The 22989-nt window shown below is 38.1% G+C and overlaps 1 protein-coding gene across 3 annotated transcripts in view; it reads right to left on the minus strand.

The window, feature by feature from the left end:
- Positions 1-7292: 7292 nt before the first annotated feature.
- NUDT3 (nudix hydrolase homolog 3) overlaps positions 7293-22989 on the minus strand; it is a 115093-nt gene continuing 99396 nt past the window's right edge. For all 3 annotated transcript variants that reach the window (XM_010270171.3, XM_088892751.1, XM_088892752.1), the window contains 4 exons: positions 15575-15669; positions 15385-15475; positions 15141-15287; positions 7293-7590 (listed from right to left, as the gene is read on the minus strand). In XM_010270171.3, the coding sequence (XP_010268473.1) occupies positions 7528-7590; positions 15141-15287; positions 15385-15475; positions 15575-15669 (396 nt within the window). In that variant the 3' untranslated portion in view covers positions 7293-7527. The remainder of the gene's footprint in view (positions 7591-15140; positions 15288-15384; positions 15476-15574; positions 15670-22989) is intronic.

A 22989-nucleotide genomic window follows, 5' to 3' on the forward strand; every position in this document is an offset into this window, starting at 1 on the left:
GCGTACTTTGTTTTTGTTTTGGCGTGTGGAGTTTTCATTGTCCACCCTCTCCCAGATTCATTTGAAACTAATGGAGTTCAGACCTGGCAAAAATTTTGAATTGAATGATTTATTAGAGAATTTTTTACTTCAACATACTTTGTTTTCGTTTTGGCATGTGGAGTTTTCATCGTCCACCCTCTTCTAGATTCATTTGAAACTGATGGAGTTTAGACCTGACAAAATTTTTGAATTGAATGATTTATTAGAGATTTTTTTTTTTTTTTTTTTTTTACTTCAGCATACTTTGTTTTTGTTTTTGGCGTGTGGAGTTCGCATCGTCCACCCTCTCCCAAATTCTTTTTTTTTTTCTTTTTGTAGAAATATGAGGAGTTACACAAGACGGGGGGGGGGGGGGGGGTAGCTCGGCCCCAAGCATCACAAAAACAAATAGAACTTAAGTCTCTAGGGATAGAGAGAGGGAAAAAACTGAGAGTGCTGAGAGGAAAAGAAAGAGCTTAGTTTGCCATCCAGTCCGTAGTTTGATTAGCCTCTCTATAGACATGGTTGTAAGTGATACCACATTCAAAATCTCCATCCAACTTCAAACACTCATCGGTGAAACTAATGGAGTGACAAAATTTTGTTAAATACAATTATCCCTCTATTCTCTTCCCCTCTCTATTCCCTCCCTACCGCCCCTTCACCCTCACCAATACACAACACGAATCTCAGCACCATTGGAGCAACCACCGCCGCTGCAACCCTCACATCCCCTCTTTCTTCTCTTCTCCTCCCTCAAACTGAAACACTCTTGTTCTAGCTTCTATTACACAAACATAAGAATTCCAAGCTGATCAAATTTGTGCTACGGTTGGGCTGAAGACGATGTGGTAGATGCGATTATTCAATGGTTTCACATCCACCCTAGCCGTCTCAAACTGAAACACTATCATTGCAAAAATATTTGGAATTTTCTCTTTAACAGAGGAGAGTACAAAAGATGGCAATCAAATATTTTGCTGTGTGTCAAACTACTCTGTCCTTCACGTGGCTTCTTCATGTTTAGAAGTTGTCATATATTATCCCTTCACCTCATTTCCCAAGTCAAATTTAGTCTGTGTTTGATTCCATCTACGTTTATTCATTTAACGTTTGTAATTTATTTGCTTGCAAAACTGAGAAAGGTAATAATTATAATCGTTTATGACAATTAGGCGCCACTAGGCACCACATCACTGTAATAGTGAAAAAAATGCTTAATTGTTTGTGGAAGCTTTAAAATATAACTTCTCTAAATGGTAGGCGTGTACAAAAACCGAAGTCCACTTTTTCCATTCTCGATGCATATGGAAGAGTAAGAGAGAGGAACTGCTGAAGTGATGCCTATGTGGCAGCTTCTTCTAATTGCTGACATCCACCCTTTTCTATATCAATTCAAATAGAAATTAGCAAAACATATTATAAGCCACGACCCTTCTACATCAAAATGGAATATTCCATCTCTGAAAGTTTCTTGTTGAACACTATAATACAATTAAATAAACTGCTGATAATATTTTTGTCCACCGCAGCTGAGAGAAATTAGAGAGATCCTCAAAATGAAATAGGCATGCCCATGGTTTTCAAAACCGGACTAGACGATTGGCCTGAAAAAACTGGGAATCGGTCAGGTGATCGGTTCCGTTTTATCCCAGAACTGTTATTTTGTCAAAAACCATTGTTTTGGTTAGCAAACCACTGACCCGGGCTGTCAAACCATTCAAACCGTTTGACAGTTTTGGCTTTTTTTTTTTATTTTTAATTTTTTGTGTCAGAATGGGCCGTTCATTCAGTTCAAACGATTGGACCGTTTGACCCGAGAACCGAACCCCTGATCAATTCATTGTCTGGTTCAGTTTTAAAAACCTTGGACATGACTATGAGATAAAGAAAATATGTGAGGCAAATTGACAACCTCAATACATCTGTTGTATGTGCTCTTCATTCATGAGTCTGGATCTCTTGCCTACAAGAGCTCTGCCCACGTCTACCCACATAACATTGTAGCTACCCATGAAAAACATCTCATCCTCTTACATAGTATTATGCACAAGAAATGTTTCCAATGCACAGAGGTACTGTGTTGTGGGTAAATGTGGGTAGAATTCTTGTGGGCAAAAGATCCAAAATCTTTCATTCTAAGAGAGAATGAAGTGGGGATGCGGGAGTTGCTCTGACAGCGGTGAGAGTGTTGTGTGTCAGTGAGGATGAAGAGGGCAGTGGGAAGGTAAAAAAGAATAGAGGATTAATTGTATTTAATTGAATTTTGGTAGGTTTGGATTCCATCGGTTTCAAATGAATTTGGGAGAGGGTGGCCGGACAGAAAAATTTTTTGTCCCTAGGGCTGTGTTTGGTTGCAGTGCAATTTTATTTGCATTAATACAAATGCATAGGAATGTAAATAAAAAAAATGCAAATTCTGGTTTAGTTTTGTTTTAGGTTTTACTTTAGGTCTTATTTTACTTCATTTATACTGTAATCAAACAAAATAATTGTAAATTTGAAATAAAAATAAATTATAATTTTGCATCAGTACAAATAAATTCGCATTGCAACCCGTAGGGGACAGACGATGCGAGCTCTATTAACAACCTTTGCCATCTCCCTCTCAAGCGTTCATTCAATTAGAGAAGTAATTTTGTTAATTACTGGCAACGTGTCAAGAAGGAAGAGAAAAACTTCTCATACCTCTCTTTCCGGCCCTAAACAAGGCTCGCTATAGGCTCAATTTTCATTTTTCTACTCTGATTAGATGAAACCTCTCTTTTCTTTTCTTTTATGGGTATATAGTTTATCAAGAGGCCTTACTTTGCTCCAACCTGAATAGGTTGAAAAGTTAAAAAAGGACTTCAACAAGCTTGGAATTTTAAATCTACAAGCAAACCAATTTCTTTTAGGTCATTTATGTATGTTCAGATTCTCATGGAGTGGCTTGGGAAGGATTTTGTGAGTTTTTAAGGCAAATTCTAGTGAATTTTGCTTCAAAATCAGGATTTTCATATTCTAAAAGGGGACAAAACAAAGGGATGAATTGAAGAATCCTCATTCATCCACTCTGGTGAGACCTTTGATGGTCTCCTACCAGTAAGTTCTGCATGATCTCTTCTATCGATCGGCAACATTAGTAAGAGAAAGCAATTTGTTAATGAAGGGGTCTTCTTTTACTTAATAACCTCAAAATCCCATTTTATCTAAGGTTCTTTCATTGACAACATTGCCATTGGATTTTATTTTGAAAATTTGAAGAACAATAAAAGGTAAAATTGACCGCAAAAGGATTGTTTTGAAATTAAGAAAAATCATGCAATCACATGACATCACGTACAAATGGATTCTAACAACATGTTAATAGCAAGAAATGATTTTATCAATTGTCAAAGGATACTTCAAATAATTTTTCAAACAATAAGCTAAGTATTAATTCATTTGTTAAAACATAGAGATAGTTTAAGTATTTTACCCTTTTTTTATTTTAACTCCTGTGGTTCTCTGTCTCATTTTTGTCAAATTCAGTTCCACGATCACATCACTGGTCACTTTAAAATAATGTTAATTTATTTATATTTTTCTTATGTTATAATAATAGCTAAAAAAGTGAGTGTTTAGTAAGATGGGTGAAAATTAAAAGGGGTGGTTTAGTAATACACAAACTACAGGGAGTGTCATGGTTAATATGGTATAAAATAGGGGTATTTTAGTAAATGACCCTTAAAAAATAAAACTTGAAATTCATGACAATTAATGAAGATAAGTAACAATGAGGGGATCCTTTGCCTCAACAGACATCACTTTGATATATTACCTATTATCTATTATTTAAAAGCAACAAGAAGGAAATGCATAGAAAAGCTAATGACCACACTTTCAGAATTTTTTTGGATGAAAATGTATATGACAATTTCCTAGGAAAGAAAAAGCTTTTAGAGATTCTCCAAAGTACTAGAAGATTAGGAAAACTTAAATCTAATGATCAACCTTTTTAGATCTTAACGAGTTGCTGATTCTAAACGATCATGGACTTCACCTTGAAAGAAGAGATAAAAGCAGCAAGATCTTTATTGGTTACCAATTTGATATTATTTTTCTATTAATTGGTTTAAATAGTATGAAATTAGGAGAGTTCACATCTGCCCGCCACAGAATGAGCCCCAAAAACATCCCACATGCATATCTCAGTCTGCATTGAGAACATCTCTCATATTTGTTATTGGGAGATGTTTTCAATACACGGTTGGGATGTACTGGGATGCATTCTGGGGGAGGGGGGGATATGTGACTTCAAATTAGGAGGAAGAAGAAATGAGAGTAGAGGAGAGAAAAACACCACATTAAAAGGAGAGAAAAGATGGGAGTTCAACCTCCTTTACTAATATTTATAATTTGGAAATGAAAGAATTAATAAAATATTTTCTTACTAAAAAAGAAAAATATAAAAATACCCCTGAACATTACAAAAAAGGCATAAAACTTAATATATTCTGACTGTGACTTAATTGTCACTGTTGTTCATTATATAATTTGTTTTGACTTGGAGCAAAACTCAAGTAATCAATAAAAATACTCACAAGCATTGAAGCAGAAATGGTTGTAGTTTATTATTAGAGGTATTAGAAAGATTGCACAGCTAGCAACAATTGAGTTTGTTATTCTTGAATAAGTCGGTAAGTGTTTTGACTACAGATATTTAACTGAATGAAATAGACTCAACTTTTTGCTTCTCAACAATTTTAGATGGTAACAGAGCTTTGAACTAGGTAAAGCGAAACAGTGCGAGTGATAACCCAGGTGCAATGCTGGTTTCCTGTCTGCTTAATGGGAACAATTATGCGAAATAGAAAAGAACGACAAGAAATTCTCTCTCTGCGGAAAACAAGTTTGGTTTTGTGGATGGCTCAATCCAAAAACCTAGGAGATATAGCAATGAAGAATAGACTTGGATCAAGTATAACTCAATGGTAGTAATATCATGGATTTTTAATTCTCTTGCAAAAAATCTACATGAAAGTGTAGCATATGTGGATTATGCATGTGATATATGGTTGGATCTTGAAGAAAAATTTTCACTAGGACATGCTCCATGAATCTTTCAGCTCAAATGAGAATTAGCTCTTCTTCGGCAAGAAAATCTATCTATGATTGTCTATTACACCAAGCTTAAGGCAATCTAGGATGGCAATTCTGTAATTCTAAGTTGCACCTATGGAGCATGCACTTGTGACGCGGCAAGAGATCTTGCCAATGAAAAGGGAATGCGAATGTGTTTACCAGTTCTTGTTGGGTTTGAGTGAAGTCTTCAACATAGTCTGTTCTAGCATTTTGGTGATGGAACCTTTGATATTGGTTAGCAAAGTGTATTCTCTTGTGAATCAAGAAAAGTGTCGTCAAAATCTTGTTGCCCATTCTACCAAAATCTTGATGCCACCGCGATGCATGTTGCTGGACAAAACTCGTCCTCAACCTCTAAGAATTCCCAACCAAAGCTATGTTGTGACCATTGCAAACGCAATGGCCACACCAAAGATCTGTGTTATGAACTCGTAGGTTATCCACCTAATTGGAAAGCAAGGGGGGATCTGCTCCAAAACAAGGCACTTCTGATTATCAAAAACCATGAGCCAACTCCAATACTTCTCAAAATGACAATGCATCAACCTCCACTCCAGTTTTAGCTCTCAATATGGATCGGTACCATCAATTGATGGAATTGTTCAATCTTGATAAGAAATTGATCTTGCCTTAGGCCAACTTTGTTGGTAAGCTGTCTTTTCTATTTGATCACACATTGATACCTAGATTATAGATAGTGGTGCATCTGATCATATGATGCCCACTAGCCATTCACCAAATGGTTTCTCTATTGATACCACTGCGGTAAAAAATGTCTAGCCCCCTAATGGTGCTTTCGTGCCAATGCAGCAACGAGGCATAGTGACTTTGGGGCATGATCTGTCCTTACATGGTGTCTTACTTGATTTTAAGTGCAACTTACTTTTAGTAAACTGACCAGACTTGAATTGTGCCATCTTGTTTTTCCCTACCTTCTATTAATGCAGGACTTACACTCAAAGAAACTAATTGTGGGTGAGATGCGAAATGGACTATACCACTTCCTCAACCCCTCTTCTCCTACTGCATTACATACTACTGTTAACAAAAATCTAGAGCTCTAGCATCAGAGACTTGGATATGCTGGTTCTGATACGCTGGTACTAATACACAATTTAGATATTCATTTGAATTCTTCTTTCTCTTGTGATTCATGTAATTGAGCTAAACTCACCAGATTACCCCTTTTTCATTGATTCATTGTGACATATAGGGTGCATATCACACACCAATATATTCAGATGCAAGGTATCTTTTAACAATAGTGGATGATTTTACACAGGCAACATGGGTTTCTTTGATGAAATTTCAATTAGAAACACCACAATTTCTTATCATGTTCTGCAATATGATGTATACTTAGTTCAATGCACAGGTTAAGATCATCCAATCCGATAATGGAAAAAAGTTCTCTCAGCCCATGTAGCAGTTTTATCATCTACATGGGATTGAACACTAAACTTCCTATGTTGACACATCATACTAAATGGTATAGACCGTGTGGTCGAGCGCAAACATAGGCATTTGCTCAAGGTAAGGACACTTCATTTTCAAGCCACTTTACCTATCCGCTTCTGCTTCTGCAGAGATTGCATATTGACAGTAGCACACATTATCAACAGACTGCCCATACCAATTTTCAATGGCAAAACTCCTTATGAGTTGCTCTTTGGCAAGACTACAAGCTATGAACACCTTCTAGTGCTCAATGGTTATATTGTGACAATAGTGCCACACTTCATATAGCCACTAATCTAGTTTTCCATGAGCACACAAAGCACATGAAAATTAACTGTCATTTTGTTCAAGAACATTTACAGGCCTGACAATTTGCTACTCAACATCTCTCATCCTGTCTCTAACTTGCAGATTTGTTCACTAAAGCGTTAAGAGCTGCTCATTATGTCTTTTTATTACCCAAGTTGGGCATGATTAATCCCTATGCTCCAACTTGAGGGGGCGTATTAGAAGTGTTAGAAAGATTGTACAACTGGCAACACCGAGTCTTTTGTTCCTGAATTAGTTGGCAAGTGTCTTCACTATAAATATTTAACTAAATAAAATAAACTTTTTGCTTCTATGCAATTTTAGATTTATCTTATTGGTTAATAATCTAAAAGCAAAAATGAAAAATGCATAGAAAAGACGAATAGTGACTCCCACAATCTAGGCAACATTCATAGTCCACATTAACCTAACTGATAACTACATTTGATAAATTTGGTTATAAAGTAGGTAATTATATCAAATCTTAACTAACCATAAACAATAAACCATACTACATCCTTTATTGCGTCCGTGTCCTTAATACAATCAATTACATTTTATTGAGATCAATTTGGATTCGCACTACAAAAAACTTACTCCATAAAAGTGGAGTAAAAGTGCATTATCACATTTCTAACGTTTTTCCTCCAGTATTTTGTCAGCAGTGCAAAATACGGGAGCTACATCCACTGGTACCTGCAATCAACAAGGGTTAAATAGTGATAGGTCAGTCAAGTGGAGCTGTTAATTAGTAAAGATGAAACTTTAGGCTCAGTTTGGAAGGAGTACAAATACAAATATGTGCAGTGCAAATACATAAAAAAATAATACAAAATACAAGGTTTTGCACTCTACAAATTTGCATTTGTACTCCTTCCAAACTGAGCCTTAGCTGCATATCTTAATTACAGGAATATGGAAGGGACTCCAAGGTGAACTTTGCCACAGAACCTTCAAGAGAATATGTTACTTTCATCAGTGTAAGAACCCGTGACAGCTCAGAGGCTAACAGATAAAGCCTCAAATGAAGAAACAAAATATTCAGTTTAGTTCTTTGGAGCAAAGTCCTGTTTTGCCAAAGAAAGAGCAAAATTGGTGCTCTCTAGGGCATTGGGGGTGATGCCTCCTATACATCATATTATATGAATAGCTCATGCCTAAATCCCTTAACTCATTCATGGATCCATCAATAGTTTGTTGGCACAATCTGTGAACAAAAACTGGAGACATCTGATGTCACATGTACAGGTCCCTTTCTTGAGATTTAAACCTTAAGTTTTTTCAACTGCAGGATATTTCCTTCTTAATTTGCTAGTTGATGATTCAAGCCCATATAATTGAGGATTGATTCAATCAGAGTACATATGCTTTTCTGAATCCTGTTTTAATAGTCTAAACAAAATCAATGGAATCTCTAGAAAATAATTGATAAATGGGGTATCCCCTTCATTCTAGTTAGTTGGTCCCTTCCTTGTGTGCTTCGATGTTTCTATATGTGTCTTTTATGAGCTAGAAACCTTCTTGCATAGCTTCTTTTGAGGGGTAAGGTTTTATGACCCCCACTTTGGACTTTGTTTTTGATTATTATTCATTAAATATTCTGTGGTTGCCCCTCCACCAATAGTTTGGGGTTCAAAAAAAAAACCTAGAAAGTTGACAAATATGCTTCAATAAAAATATATAGTCCTAGATAAAGTGAGATTTTGTAAAAATTCCTTTATGGCCAAGTGACCAACCACAGAAAATGAAAAGAAAAAAAAACTTGCTTGTTTGCTTGAACCATTTGAACAATCCAGATATCACTTGCCATGCACATATAATGGAGTATAAGAAACATCAATACCAATGCTATTTTCCCTCCACGCTAGAGAGCTTATCACATATCTTGGATTAGAAGTACATACTTCTAAGGGGGCATCCTTTTTTTGGATTTTGAGAGGGAGGAAAGTTGGTCTTGGATTAGCATCAATACCAATGCTATGTTGAGTATGTTCTTTTTTCAGATTTATGTGGGGACCAGGGAAAGTTTATTTTCCTGGGTACCACTGACCCGGCCGGGTAAGTGATACCCATCTCCTAGGTGGGTAAATAACTTTCCCACCTAGGGGGGAAAGTTGTTAACACTTGAATGAGACAAAAATTCCCTTTTTAATGATGGATTTTTATGGTTAAAATGGGCATTACCTTATTTACATGAGAAATAAAAGAACATGGGTAAATGCACTTACTTGGGTAAGTGTTTCCCAGGAAAAACTTACCCAGGTAAACTGCATTTACCCGGGTAAGTAACTTACCAAAAAGCGAACAGGGCCTAATGGATATCAAAGTTGGTGAATACATCTTAAACTACCCCTAAGGTTTAGGAAATTGACTAACTATACCCCTACTGTTTTAGTATTGTCGTAAAGTATCCCTACTATTTCTGACAATTGACTAAATCTTCCTTATTGTCATTGTCCATTAACTGAAGAATTAAAAAGACTATTTTGCGCATCATTCTTCTTTAAATTTTCAAAATGAGGGCCTTAGGGGTAGATCCTGGATGTAAAGTCCATTAACTAGCCTTATTCTCCAGCATGTAAAGTCCATCAACCATACATCCTCTACTAATCGTCCTCCCCAAGGCCAGATCCTGGATCACACAGTAAGAAGGGAAAAAGGTCACTGAGCAGTTTAAGGAATTAGTAATACTACTAACAAAGAACAAATTAATGGGAAATTTCGGAACATGTAAAACATCAGAGAGGGTAAGGCCGAGAGGGAGAGAAATGCTACTTCAGTGTGTGAGATCTTCAATCAGCCGAACAGCAGATGAGGGCGACAGATCTGGAAATCTGGTGCGAAGAAGAAAAAAACTGTTCACTCGACTTCTCATTTCAGATCTGATAGTTCCGCTCTGATACCATGTTATGCAGGAGAGAAGAATGGAAGAAGAGAGAAAAGAGAGAGAGAAGAAGAGAGAAGAGAGAACTGAGGGCAAAAAGATACTGCTGGCGGTGCAGCTTTTTTAATATATATACTAGGGCGACAACAACTAAAATAAAAAGGAGTAAAAGTACAATAGTACCCCTGCGGTACTATACATAGGAAAAAATAATAGCTGTTAACAGTTAGAAAAGGGTTGATGATAAGGATAAACTGTGGTTCACTCATTGTTAGAAATCCTGACACACGGGAAACATGTCAGGAATTGTATGGTAAGCCGAAGTGGGCACAAGACCTAAATAAGAAATCAGCACAAGAACAAAACAAGAAACCAAATCAGAAGAGGTTCACATCGGCCAACTTGGCCCCTTATGAGTTGTAGAGTAGAGGACCTACTGTGAACTCTCAAGATTGCCCCCCTAGGTCTGATCTTAAGGAAGATATTATCACTGCCTTTTCGTGACCATTTGGAGCAATATGATAGGGCTCTCACACAAACAGATTTTGGACCCACTCCTTCAACCTCTTTTGTTTCTTCCTCAAGTAACTTAGCTTTTGCATTCCATGTGTCTACCGATACCTTTGAATCTCCATGGATTATCGATTATGGTGCTTCCAATCACATGACTGGTAAGTCCACCTTTTTCCAATCATACACCCTCCTTTCTGGCAAAGATAAAGTGAGGTTAGCTGATGGATCATTCTCCTCCATTGCTAGTCGAGGATCTATATCTTTGCCATTTGGCTTACCTTTATCAAATGTTTTACATGTTCCAAAACTTCCTATTAATTTACTATCTATTAGCAACATTACACACTCTTTGAACTGCTCAGGATTTGGCCTCCGGGAGGACGGTTGGTAAAGGGAACATGGTGAATGGTCTCCATGTGCTGGAGAATAAAGTTGGTCTTGCGGCCTTAGTCTTTGAGTCAGTCAAATAAGAGTCAGGTTACTTTGTGGCACAACCGTTTGGGTCATCTGCTCTTTGAGTCTTTGAAATACTTGTTTCCAAAATTGCTTAAGTTTGTGTCAATTCATGATTTTCAGTGTCAAGTGTGTTAGCTAAGCAAGCATTGTAGAACTTCATTTTCTTTATGTAATAAAAATTCAATGTCTGTGACCTCACAGAATTTTTTGAAACTTGTGGCTCTATTCATCGTATCTCTTGTGCTAGAACCCCTCAACAGAATGGGGTTGCAGAGAGAAAGAATCGTCATCTCTTAGAGATTGCTCGAGGGTTGTTGATACACATGAATGTTCCAAAAAGGTTCTGGGTGGATGCTGTTATGACTGCGGCTTATCTTATCAATCGGATGCCATCTCGTCTCTTGGAGTACAAGTCCCCTCATCAGCTCATCTTCCCTACAGCTCCATTGTTTCCTATCCCTATGCGTGAGTGTAAGTGTTTTGTCCATGATCTGCCTCCTACCCATGTTAAGCTAGATGCTAAAGCCATTTTTTGTGTTTTCCTTGGCTATCCTCTTTCCCAAAAAGGTTATCGTTGCTTTGACCCTATTTCCAAAAGGTACTTTGTATCCATGGATGTTTATTTCTTTGAAGATGTGCCTTTCTTCCCTGCTTCTCCTCAAGGGGAGAGTCCAACTGAGGAGAAACAGAGACATGTTTTGTTGCCTTCTCTTGATCCTCCATTTCGGGTCTTTTGTAGATAGCGGTACAAAAGTCAAGGCCGGGATCAACAAAGTTCAATAGACACAGAGCATCCTGAAGCTGTGCAACCTGCGCCATCAAACCCTTAGGGGTTGAATACATCACTACATCCAGGTACTATTGTTCCAGTTAATGACCCTGAGCCCATTGATTTTGATACTTCTAATTGTGATCTAGATCTTCCTATTGCTACGAGGAAAGGTGTTAGATCATGCACCACTCACTACCCAATGGCCCTTTCCTTATCCTATGAGAATGTTTCACCCTCTTTCCGTGCTTTCCTCTCTGCTATTGACAGTGTTTCCCTTCCTAAGAGTGTTGCAGAAGCTTTACTTGTTCCCGAATGGACAAATGCAATGAAGGAGGAGATCAATGCCCTTAACAAAAATGGCACATGGGTGCTGGTAGATCTTCTTGAGGGAAAGGAATTTGTGGGGTGCAAATGGGTATTCTCTGTGAAACATAAGGCAGATGGCACAGTGGAGAGGTACAAGGCTTGGCTAGTTGCAAAAGGTTTTTCACAAGTGTATGGAGTTGATTATGCAGAAACCTTTGCACCCTTAGCAAAAATGAATTCTATTCAAGTTCTCCTATCTTTAGCAGCAAATCTAGACTAGGAGCTTCATCAACTAGACATTAAAAATTCCTTTTTGAATGGTGACTTAGAAGAAGTGTATATGACCCAACCTCCAAGTTTTTGTGCTAAAGGAAATGAGCAGAAAGTAGGTTCCACAAGGGCCTGGTTTAGTAGGTTCCACAAGGCAGTTCAACAGATGGGTTTTAAGTAGTGCTAGTCTGATCACATACTCAAAAGAGAGAGAAAAGAAGAATGGTAGCTTTAATTGTGTATGTCGATGACATTATTATCACCGGTGATTGGGACTCAGAGATATAGAGATTGAAGAGATTTTTGGCCACTCAATTTGAAGTGAAGGGTTTGGGGCCTTTACGTTATTTCCTTGGAATTGAAGTTGCTCGCTCTAATCAGGGTATTTTCATCTCCCAGAGGAAATATGTTCTAGATCTACTGAAAGACATGGGGAAGCTTGGAGTAAAGCCTGCTAACACTCCTATAGTTGTAAACCACAGGCTCGGGGATTGCAGTGATGAGCCCATAGCAGACATAAATCAGTATCAAAGACTAGTGGGCAGACTTCTCTACCTATCTATGACAAGGCCTGACATTGCATATGGAGTGGGAGTTCTTAGTCAGTTTATGCATGCTCCCAGGGCCATACACTTGGAGGTAGTATATAGAGTTCTTAGATATTTGAAGAAATTCCCTGGGACAAGACTCCTGTTTGGAAAACATGGGCATATGAGAGTTGAGGTTTACATTGATGCAGATTGGGCTGGTTCTATGGATGACGGAAAATCTACTAGTGGCTATTGTGCCTTTGTTGGGGGAAATCTTGTTACTTGGAGGAGTAAGAAACAAAGTGTGGTGGCTAGATCGAGTGCAGAAGCTGAACACAGGGCCATGTCTCATGGTGTGGTAGAACTTCTATGGATAAAGAATCTCTTGGGTGAATTAGGCTTTCCTCTCAGTGATCCTATGTCACTCTATTGTGACAATAAGGCTGCCATTAACATTGCAGCCAATCCTGTTCTCCATGATAGAACCAAACATATAGAGGTTGACAAACACTTCATCAGGGAAAAATTGGAAAAAGGAGAAGTTTGCACTCCCTACATCAGTTCTGAGAAACAACTTGTAGACGTCCTTACTAAAGGATTAAACTCCATGCAGCACTACAATCTTTGTGACAAGTTGGGGATGATTGATATCTATGCTCCAACTTGAGGGGCAGTGATGTAGTTTTTTAGTTATGTGCCACAGGGGCACTTTTGTCTTTTTATCTTTTATTTATTATATTGCCGCCCTAACATATAAATACAAATTTCTGGCACTGCTAGTTTATGTTTTTTTGGTTAAAAATCTTCTCGCCTCTTCTCTCTCTCCTCTCTTCTTTTTCTTCTTCTCCTCCTCTCTCCTCTTGATCGAGATCAAGTTGGAGTCGGAGCTGGAGACGTAGATGAAGACGAAATCGGAATCGGAATCAGAGACAAAGTCGAAGACAGAATCAGAATCAGAGAGGGAGAATGGAGTGAAACCATAAAAGGGTATTTTAGGAATTTTAAAATATATCTGTCACGTGATGTCACATGTGAATGGAGTGTGACAGAAAGTTAATGGTAAGGGAGGTTTTAAACAATTATTAGAAAACTTGAGGGTACTTTAAGACAATATGTAAACAGTAGGGGTATAATTAGTTAATTTTCTAAACCTTAAGGGTAGTATAAGAAATTTGCCCTTTTTATTATTCACTTTATTCTCTTAAAGTTCATTGTAATAGTTAGTGCTTGGTAAAGTAATGGTGGGTTAATCTCAAATGGAGTGTATTGGTGATTTTCTTTGGGAGATTTAATGGGAAAAAGTGTCTGAAAATGGGCAATTGCCAGTGAAACATTTCTACCTTTGTATAAAGTTTTATAAAAGTTATTTTTTTCCTCTGAAGATTTATCTCTTGTTTGAAACTAAAGCATGCAAAGTTCTTGACTCCTGAGTTGATTGTCTCAGAGATTGATAAGAGAAGTATTGTTACTATTGTACACCTTTTGTCAAAGGTACAACTTAGGCTTTTGATATTAGGTGGCTGTAAAAGAAACTAAAAGGTGAAAAAATTAGCAACTTCCTTGTCTTAGAACCTATGATGCCCATATACTTGTGCATGCCTAGCATACTAGTATTCTATCTGATGCTTAACAGATGCAATACATGATGCTTTATGGAAACTTCTAGATGTACTCTATAGCAATAACAGTTTTGGAATATGAAAAGTCATATGTTTTAACAAATTATACTATAAAATTACCTGCACTTTTAAAACAGTGTGTTTAATCAAGGGAAAAATAGTACAGATAAACCTGGAACAGCAAGGAAGAAGAAGGGAGAAGGAGAAGAGAGAAGAAAGAGAGACTTTTGGAAGAAGAGATCATAGCTCTCTCCCAGCTACTTTCTCTGTTTTATTAGATCAAACATAACAAAGGTGAAGACTACAAGAATGCCCCTAGTAGGGCAGTTGCTACTATATAAAATAATGATGATTTTCATCAGACAATGAAAAAAATGGTTCACAGTGGTTTTAAATTATAACAGATGGTAAAAAAGTGAAAATTTGCCTTTTCCTTAAAACTCACTTTTAATTCTATTTTGAAGAGGATAATCCATTTTGATATTATAGATAGGGAACTATCATTCAGAGGAAAAATATAACAAAATTCTACATGCATTATGGTTAAGAAGCCACAGTCCATGTATTCAACTTAAGAATGTCAGATCAAGAATAAATTTGACGTAATGCCCACATCCATTGAACTCAGTAGCCTTTCTCTGAACTATTGAACAATTTTCTTCATTTCCTTTAGATAAAAACAAGAAGGTTAATCATTCAATAATGCTGGATTTTACATAGGACATATTTCTCATGGGAGATTTATTGAAATGTTAGTTTTAATTATATCTGTGCACTGTGTGTCATGGTATTGATCTTATAGATGGTAAGCCTCTTTTTTCTAGTACTCTTTAAGAGTTCAAAAATTCCCAACTTAAAATGTGTATAATTATCAGTAATATAGTACAGTCCCATACCTCAATCTTTTCTAATTTTTCCATTGCGAGTTGCAATGGTTTTGTCATTATACCATATTTCTGGAGAAGTGACCTTGCAGCAGTTTTGTCACCTTTTGCCTGTATTGTTAGAATCTCCCTGCTCAAACTTTCAACGGCTCCATCAACCTAACAATATGAGAAACTTTAAACTCCTGTGCAAACCTTTGGAATCCTTTTCTGTAGAAAAGTACCTTGAAGTTTGAAGAGTTAAAAACTTTCTTACCTTGCTGAAATCAACTGAAAATGTTCCATCAAAGTGCAAAACAAAAGCTCCTTTCTCAAATAACCAGTTAAACTGTAGAGCTTGTCCTTTCCTGATTTAATTTATTAAATATCAATGAAATGGTAATATAGGATTCAAAATACTAGTACTTAGCCACAAAATGCTGAGGTAGGATAAAACAATTAGTTACCCATGAGCTTCTTCTAAGCCAAAGCGTATTGACCGAAAGCATCCCGCAAGGAAAGAAACATGCATAGACTTTATCAAATTTTTTGGAAGCAATCCCTGACAAAAAGGGTGAACCAGAGTCAAATTGTGTTCTTGAGGACAAATATAATATGAATTCAGTGTAAGCATATTGGAGCTATGGTTGATGAACTAGTTCTACATTTTGAACGATTTTGAACATATAGTCTTTATCAATACCGGAAGCTCATCCTTTTTGGTGAGTTTTACATTTAACACATTATGTTTCTACTTTTTTATATGTTTGGTTCCTTATTTTTTGGTAATACCTATTACATGAGCCCCTTTGTCTTTAAACCAGAACCATTTCTCTCTCTAAATTGAGTAATACAAGAGTTTGAATGGATCTATTGTCATTCTGAAGGATAGAAATGAAGAAATAGCAATTAACATGAAAAACAAAAATTGATAGAAGGCCAGCTATTTCATGGTCTCAAGAGGCTTGCGTCAAAGGTCCATAATGAGTTTTATTTTATTTATTTATTTTTATATTGGTTATGCATGAGAACAAGATTTGAAGGAGGTACCATGGTGTATTTTGTTTCTATAAGACATGATGTGATTGATTGTGCAGGAATTGTGGTCCCCACCTACACAACAAAGAGTGAAATTGAATTTTGATGGGAGTTATAGAGGTAACCCGGGCCCTTCAGGTATAGGAGGAGTATTCAGAGATGAAAATGGCAGAATTGTGGCTATGTTTTCAGGACCAAAAGGAGTGGGGGACTCATTGAGAGCAGAGGTGATGGCCTTGCTTCAAGGTGTAAGATATGCCAAACAGTTGGGGTTACACCAAATTGAGATAGAGGGAGACTCTAAATTGTTGATTGAGTGTCTGCAATCTGGTAAGTTGGGAGCCTGGATTTATAGACAGCCCATAAAGGAAATCCTCAACACAACAAGGGAGATTGGTGCATGCTTCAAATGGACAAGGAGATCAGCTAATGGGGTATCTGACACGTTGGCTAAACAAGGGAATGTGAGGGAGAGAATGTTCTGGGCAGTTTTGTAAGAAAGATTACTGGGGAATCAACACCTGTTTAGGGGTTGACAGATGTACTTAACTCTGGAAAGTTATTCTTAAGTTGTATTAATGAAGTTACCGTTTCCAATCAAAAAAAGAACAAAAAGAACTAGAAGCTAAAAGATTTCAAGAAAACTAAATTAACTGAATATATTGAATAAATTTTTATCAAAAATAGTATTACCTTTATTAGGATACATAATAAGTCATTACCTAATGCTGGTCCTAGCTATCTGCGGCCTTGGGAGGGGTAGACTGGATATGGTCCTTAACCTTTGGCATTTTTTTGCACAAAGTGGCTGTTCTCAGACTCCAACCCACGTTCTCATTCTTGCCAGCCCTTTTTACCATTACACCAAGTAATGGCCCTTTTTATTGGGATACATATGGGATATAATTTTTAGAAGAGATAGGATTAAAATAGGAATTTAGTTAAAATCAATGGCCAAATGATTCCTCAAAGTGCTCAATCTTGATATATTGGATCAACTATCCACATAGAGAGATGATCTCTCCCATAGAACTAAAGTTGGAAGAATGAAGAGATACTTCATGTGTATTGTGCAATTAGTGCATAGAATTCAAACTTAATAGGAAGCTTTATAGGACAACTGTGAGATCATCAGTCATAAATATTAGGAGAAGAATACTTGTGACAACCTGATTATCAAAATACAGTTTCATTTAGTCTCTCGGAATTGATCCCCAACTCATTTAGCAAGGTATTCAACCATATCAATTCCAAAACCTCATGGACCATATCTTTATACTCAGTTTCAGCACTTGACATTTTTTGGAGGTAAATAAATAAATAAAATTTATTAGAGAAAGAGGAATAAGCAGTTACGCACGGGTGATAAGATATCACCCAAAAAGAACAAAATCCAAGAACACACCTCCAGACCCTACAAAATTTTCAGATACAAAAAATTCTGTCCCAATCCTTACAAACAAAGAAAATAAGGCCCACTGAAAAAAAAAAAAACAAGACAAAAGAAACCAAGTCAAAACCCCATAACCCTTTCACCAAACAACTCTACCCCTTAAAGCCTTATTTTTTCACTTGATCTCTCTTCAAATTCCCAGAACACCTTTCTTGCAAATTCCTCCCCTCCCAGAAAAGATAAGCCTAAAATATTGCAAACTTGAACTTCACTATTTTTCTTTCCAGATCAATATTCTGTTATACTTTCCTCACTCTATCAGTGCTTCCCTCTTCAACAATCTCTTCCCTTTCTACAATCTTTTCGACTAAATTTTCCTTAACCCCCTTCAACCTCTTATCCCTTGGTAAACCTTCTTCTTCTTGATTTCCCAAGGTTAGTTTTGAAGCCCTCTTGTCTGTGTCACCTTCCAAAAAATTCGAATCTTTGCTGGTTTTTGCCAAATGCTGTGTTCTAGATTTGGCTCTTAATCTCTTCCTCTTGTAAATCTTCTTGAATTTACTACAAGGGCCATTATTAACAAGACCTTCCTTCAACCAGTGAAAAACTTTGATGACATGCACCTGTAGAGATGAGGAGTGATTTTGTCTTTGTACTTTTTCTATTATATCATGTAGTGTAGTATTTATACTAGACATCTCTATACCTTATTGTATTTTACTTTCTTATGTAAGGGCAGTTTTGTACTTTTACTTCCTTTAATATAAAGTTATTCTTTCTTGGTTCGGTCAACTGTGACAAACCAACCAAAGAGACTTGGTGTTAAGCAATTGGTTCAAGTGAAAAATCAATCACCGAATGCATGCAAACCTGGGTGATTTGGTTTCAATGAATTACCATGGTGACAGGACTTTCTTGCAACCCTACAAAATATAAGACAGAAATTCTAACAAACAATGGTAAAACCAAGTTACTCAATAAATGATTGCCTCTTGTAACCCAAATGACATAAATACAATCCTCTAACATATGAAATGTGGAGGCAACCACCAAAGTCTCCTACCTTACTATGAGAATTAAGAACTGCTAAGCTAGCCTAATATGTGTTCTGTGCACTCACATGATCTACAATCATACCAAAACAAGTTAAAAATATTAACATAGCCTAACATGTTAGGCGATTGGTTCAAGTGAATAATCAAATCACCCAATGTGTGAGTAGAAAACCTTATGTGCTGATTTCGGCCAAGCTTCTTGTGAAAGGAAGAGTAGAAAGTTGGGGATTTCAGCAAGAGACAGAGGAAAGGGAAGAAAAGAGAAGAAGGTCGACTAGGATAGATTCACTTAACCCTAGCTGCCAGCCCCTCATTCTATTTATAATTAACTTAAGTATGAGATATTACAAAGATGCCCTTAGTAGGGCGGCAACTCAACCTAAGTAATTACAGCTCTTTAAAAAATTAAAACTAATGGGCCCAAGGCCCAACAACATCTTAATTTAAAAGGAAATAAATTAAACACAAGTCGGCCCACTCAACACTCCCCCTCAAGTTGGGAGTAGATGTCATACATCCCCAACTTGCGTAGATCATGCTCTAGCTTATTCTTTGCAACGCCTTTTGTGAGGACATCAGCAAGCTACAGATCAGAAGAAATGTATGGAAGACAAACTTCTCCAGAAGTTACCCTTTCTCTGATAAAATGTCTATCTACTTCAATGTGCTTAGTTCGGTCATGCTGGACTGGATTATGAGCAATATTAAGTGCTGCCTGGTTATCGCAGTATAGCATCATAGGTTCTTCTACCTGAACACCGATTTCTTCCAATAGAGAACGGATCCAGAGAAGTTCTGAAACTCCATGTGTCATGGCCCTATATTCGGCTTCTGCACTTGATCTTGCCACAACTGTTTGTTTTTTACTCTTCCATGAGACTAGGTTGCCCCCAACTAGGGTGCACACTCCTGAAGTTGATCTTCTGTCATCGAGGCATCCTGCCCAGTCCGCATCTGTATAGGTCTCTAGCTTGAGCTGTCCATGATCAGTAAACAATATGCCTCTGCCTGGATGTCCCTTCAGATAAGCAAGGATCCTGTCAACTGCCTTCCAGTGTTGGTCTCGTGGAGCATGCATGTATTGGCTCACCACACTTACTGCATAGGAGATGTCCGGTCTTGTCATGCACAAGTATAGTAGCCGATCCACAAGTCTTTGGTACCTCCCAAGGTCCTTTACTGGTTCACCTTCTGATGCACTGATTCTATGGTTCTGATCAATGGGGGTGCTAGCTGCCTTTGTTCCAAGTTTCCCTTCTTGGAGAAGGTCCAAGACATACTTCCTTTGAGAGATAAAAATTCCATGTTTCGATCTTGCAACTTCAATGCCTAAGAAGTATCTCAGTTCTCCAAGGTCCTTAATCTCAAATTCCTTATGCAGGTTCCTCTTCAGACTATCAATCTCACTCAGATCATTCCCAGTGACAACAATATCATCCACATAAACAATTAGGATTGACACTAAGGATCCCTTGCGCTTCACAAACAAGGTGTGATCAGATTGAGTTTGAGTGTAGCCAAAAACAATCAGGGCCTTTCTGAATCTGTCGAACCATGCTCTAGGGGATTGTTTCAAGCCATATAGTGACTTCTTCAGCTTGCATACCTTTCCCTCTTTAGCATTATCATAAAAAACAGCTGGAAGATCCATATACACCTCTTCTTGCAGATCCCCATTTAGGAAAGCATTCTTCACATCTAGTTGAAACAAGGGCCAAGAGTATGAGGCAGCAAGAGAAAGGAGTATCCGAACAGAGGTCATCTTTGCAATTGGTGCAAAAGTCTCTAGATAATCAATGCCATAGGTCTGTGTGTATCCTTTTGCAACAAGTCTTGCCTTGTACCTCTCTATGCTTCCATCTGCCTTATACTTTACTGTGTAAACACATCTGCATCCAACTGTCTCCTTGCCTTCTGGTAGGTCCACAATCTCCCATGTCTGATTCTTAATCAAAGCCTCCATCTCTTCTTGCATAGCTGCCTTCCACTCAGGTTTGGAGAGAGCCTCACTAACACCCTTGGGTATAGACACAGAATCAAGAGAAGAGAGAAAAGCACAGTAGGAAGGAGAAAGTCCACTGTAGGATAAGTATTGTGATATGCAATGAGCAGTGCACTTCCTCTTCCCTTTTCTAAGAGCAATAGGGAGATCAAGGTTATCTGTAACAGTGTTAGTGGGACCAATGGGAACTGAAATAGTAGAGGGATCAAGAGGAATACCTGGATCTGTATCAGCCGAATCTGGAGTCTCCAAGGGATCGACAGGAAGTGGTGTGAGTTCTGCTGTAGTGGAATCAACCTCCTTATGAAGTCTTTGCTGTGAGTAATACTGTGAGATGGAACGCAAGGGTGGGGGGCAAGGTAGGTGACATCGAATGGTTGTCAAGCACAGTAGTAGGCACAGGAACTGGAATAGGGAGAGGGATAGACTACTGACTTACTTCCCCAAAACACTCCCCCTGAGAAGGATTCCTTGAGAAGAAGTATGTAGATTCGAAAAAAGTGATGTCCATAGTAACAAACCGGTTCCCAGAGACTGGATTCATAGCAGCGGTACCCTTTCTGATTCTCTGCATATCCAAGGAAGACACATTTCTTTGCCTTGGGATCAAGTTTCGAACGGTAAGGACCAAGAATATGCGCAAAGCAGACACACCCAAACACCCTTAGAGAAATATGAAACATCTCCCCCTGAGGAAAAAGAAGGCTGAATGGAGTGCTGAATCCAAGTATACGAGAAGGCATCCTGTTAATCAGATATACTGCCGTGAGAACAGCATCACCCCAAAAACGAACCGGAACTGTCGCTGTGATCATCATGCTTCTTGCCGTCTCAACAATGTTTCTGTTCTTTCTCTCTGCAACACCATTCTGCTGTGGACTGTAGGAGCAGCTACTCTAATGGACAACACCATACTCCAACAGATATGAGGCAAGATGTCTCTCAAAATATTCCCTAGCATTGTCAGATCTGAACATCTTGATTCTAGTTCCAAACTGTGTTAATACCATTTGATGGAATTGTCTCACCAAGGATGGTACCTCATCACGTGATTTCATCAAGTAAATCCAGGAATATCGAGAGAAATCATTCACAAATAGGAGAAAATAGCGATAGCCGCCCCTAGAGGGAACATGATAAGGGCCCCACACATCTGAATGAATAACATCAAAAAGAGAAGAACATCTTTTATTACTCGGTTTAAAAAAGTGTCTACAATGCTTTCCAAGTTCACAACCTTCACACTTCAACCTTGACAGACTCACAGACTCAAACAGTTTTGGAAACAAAGAACTTAAAGAAGAAAAAGACAAATGGCCCAGACGATTATGCCAAAGTATAATCTGATCCACAAGTTTTGACTCACTGTCCTTGCAAACATGATGACTTTGGTGAATTGGAAGAGTATCCAGGAGGTAGATTCCATTCACTTCACGACTACTCCCAATCGTCCTCTTTGAATCCAGATCCTGCAAAATACAATGTCCAGGAGAAAAAATTACTAAGCAGTTCAGATTCTTAGTCAAACTACTAACAGATAACAAGTTGGTGTTCAATCTAGGAACATGGAGGACAAAGGGTAAACAAATGGAATCATTAATCTTGACAGATCCCTTCCTAGCAATAGGAACATGGGATCCATCAGCTGTGGAGACCCTATCTCTGCCAGAACTGAGCTGGTAAGAGGAGAAAAATGGTGGAGCAATGGGTCATGTGCTCTGAGGCTCCAGAGTCTATAATCCAAGGAGATCTCTCCTTACCTGAAGCAGAAACATAGTTTGCAATGACATGTGAACTACCTGTGTGGGCAAGGGAGGTAGAGTGAGTTCCACCTGTGCTACCTGTACCTTGTTGTCCGGTTGCGGCTGAATTGGAACTAGCTGTATCCCTCTGATTCAGAAGTAACCCAAACCTCTCAAGCTCGGCCCTTACTGCAGCAGCTGCAACAGACTCCAAGGCAGCTGTAGTAGGGGGGGCCGGAGTGTCACCAGTAACTGCCATATGTGCATTTCCTTTCTTATTCTTCAATCTGGTCGGCACAAGATGTGGGTGAAGCTTCCAACAAGTATCTCTTGTATGCTTCGGTTTCTTACAGTAGTTACAGACTAAGTCCCTTTTGTCTTCCTTCTTGTTCTCATTGCCATTCTGTTTAGGTTTCACAGCACTTACCATAGCAGACTGATCAGTCATGAGATTCTTCATCATTACATCCCTCCTGCACTCCTCCCCTGACACAAATGCATATGCTTGGGAGAGAGTGACACTGTCCCTGGAAAGAAGATGTTGTCGTGCAATGTCATACTCAGGGTTAAGGCCAGCAAGGAATTCGAACACCCTATACTTCTCTAAGTGTCTTTGATAGGTAGTTGCATCCTTGGTGGTTTCCCAAGCAAA

This window comes from Nelumbo nucifera, chromosome 8 (assembly GCF_055504915.1).
Source record: "Nelumbo nucifera cultivar China Antique chromosome 8, China Antique-T2T, whole genome shotgun sequence".
NCBI classification, from domain to species: domain Eukaryota; kingdom Viridiplantae; phylum Streptophyta; class Magnoliopsida; order Proteales; family Nelumbonaceae; genus Nelumbo; species Nelumbo nucifera.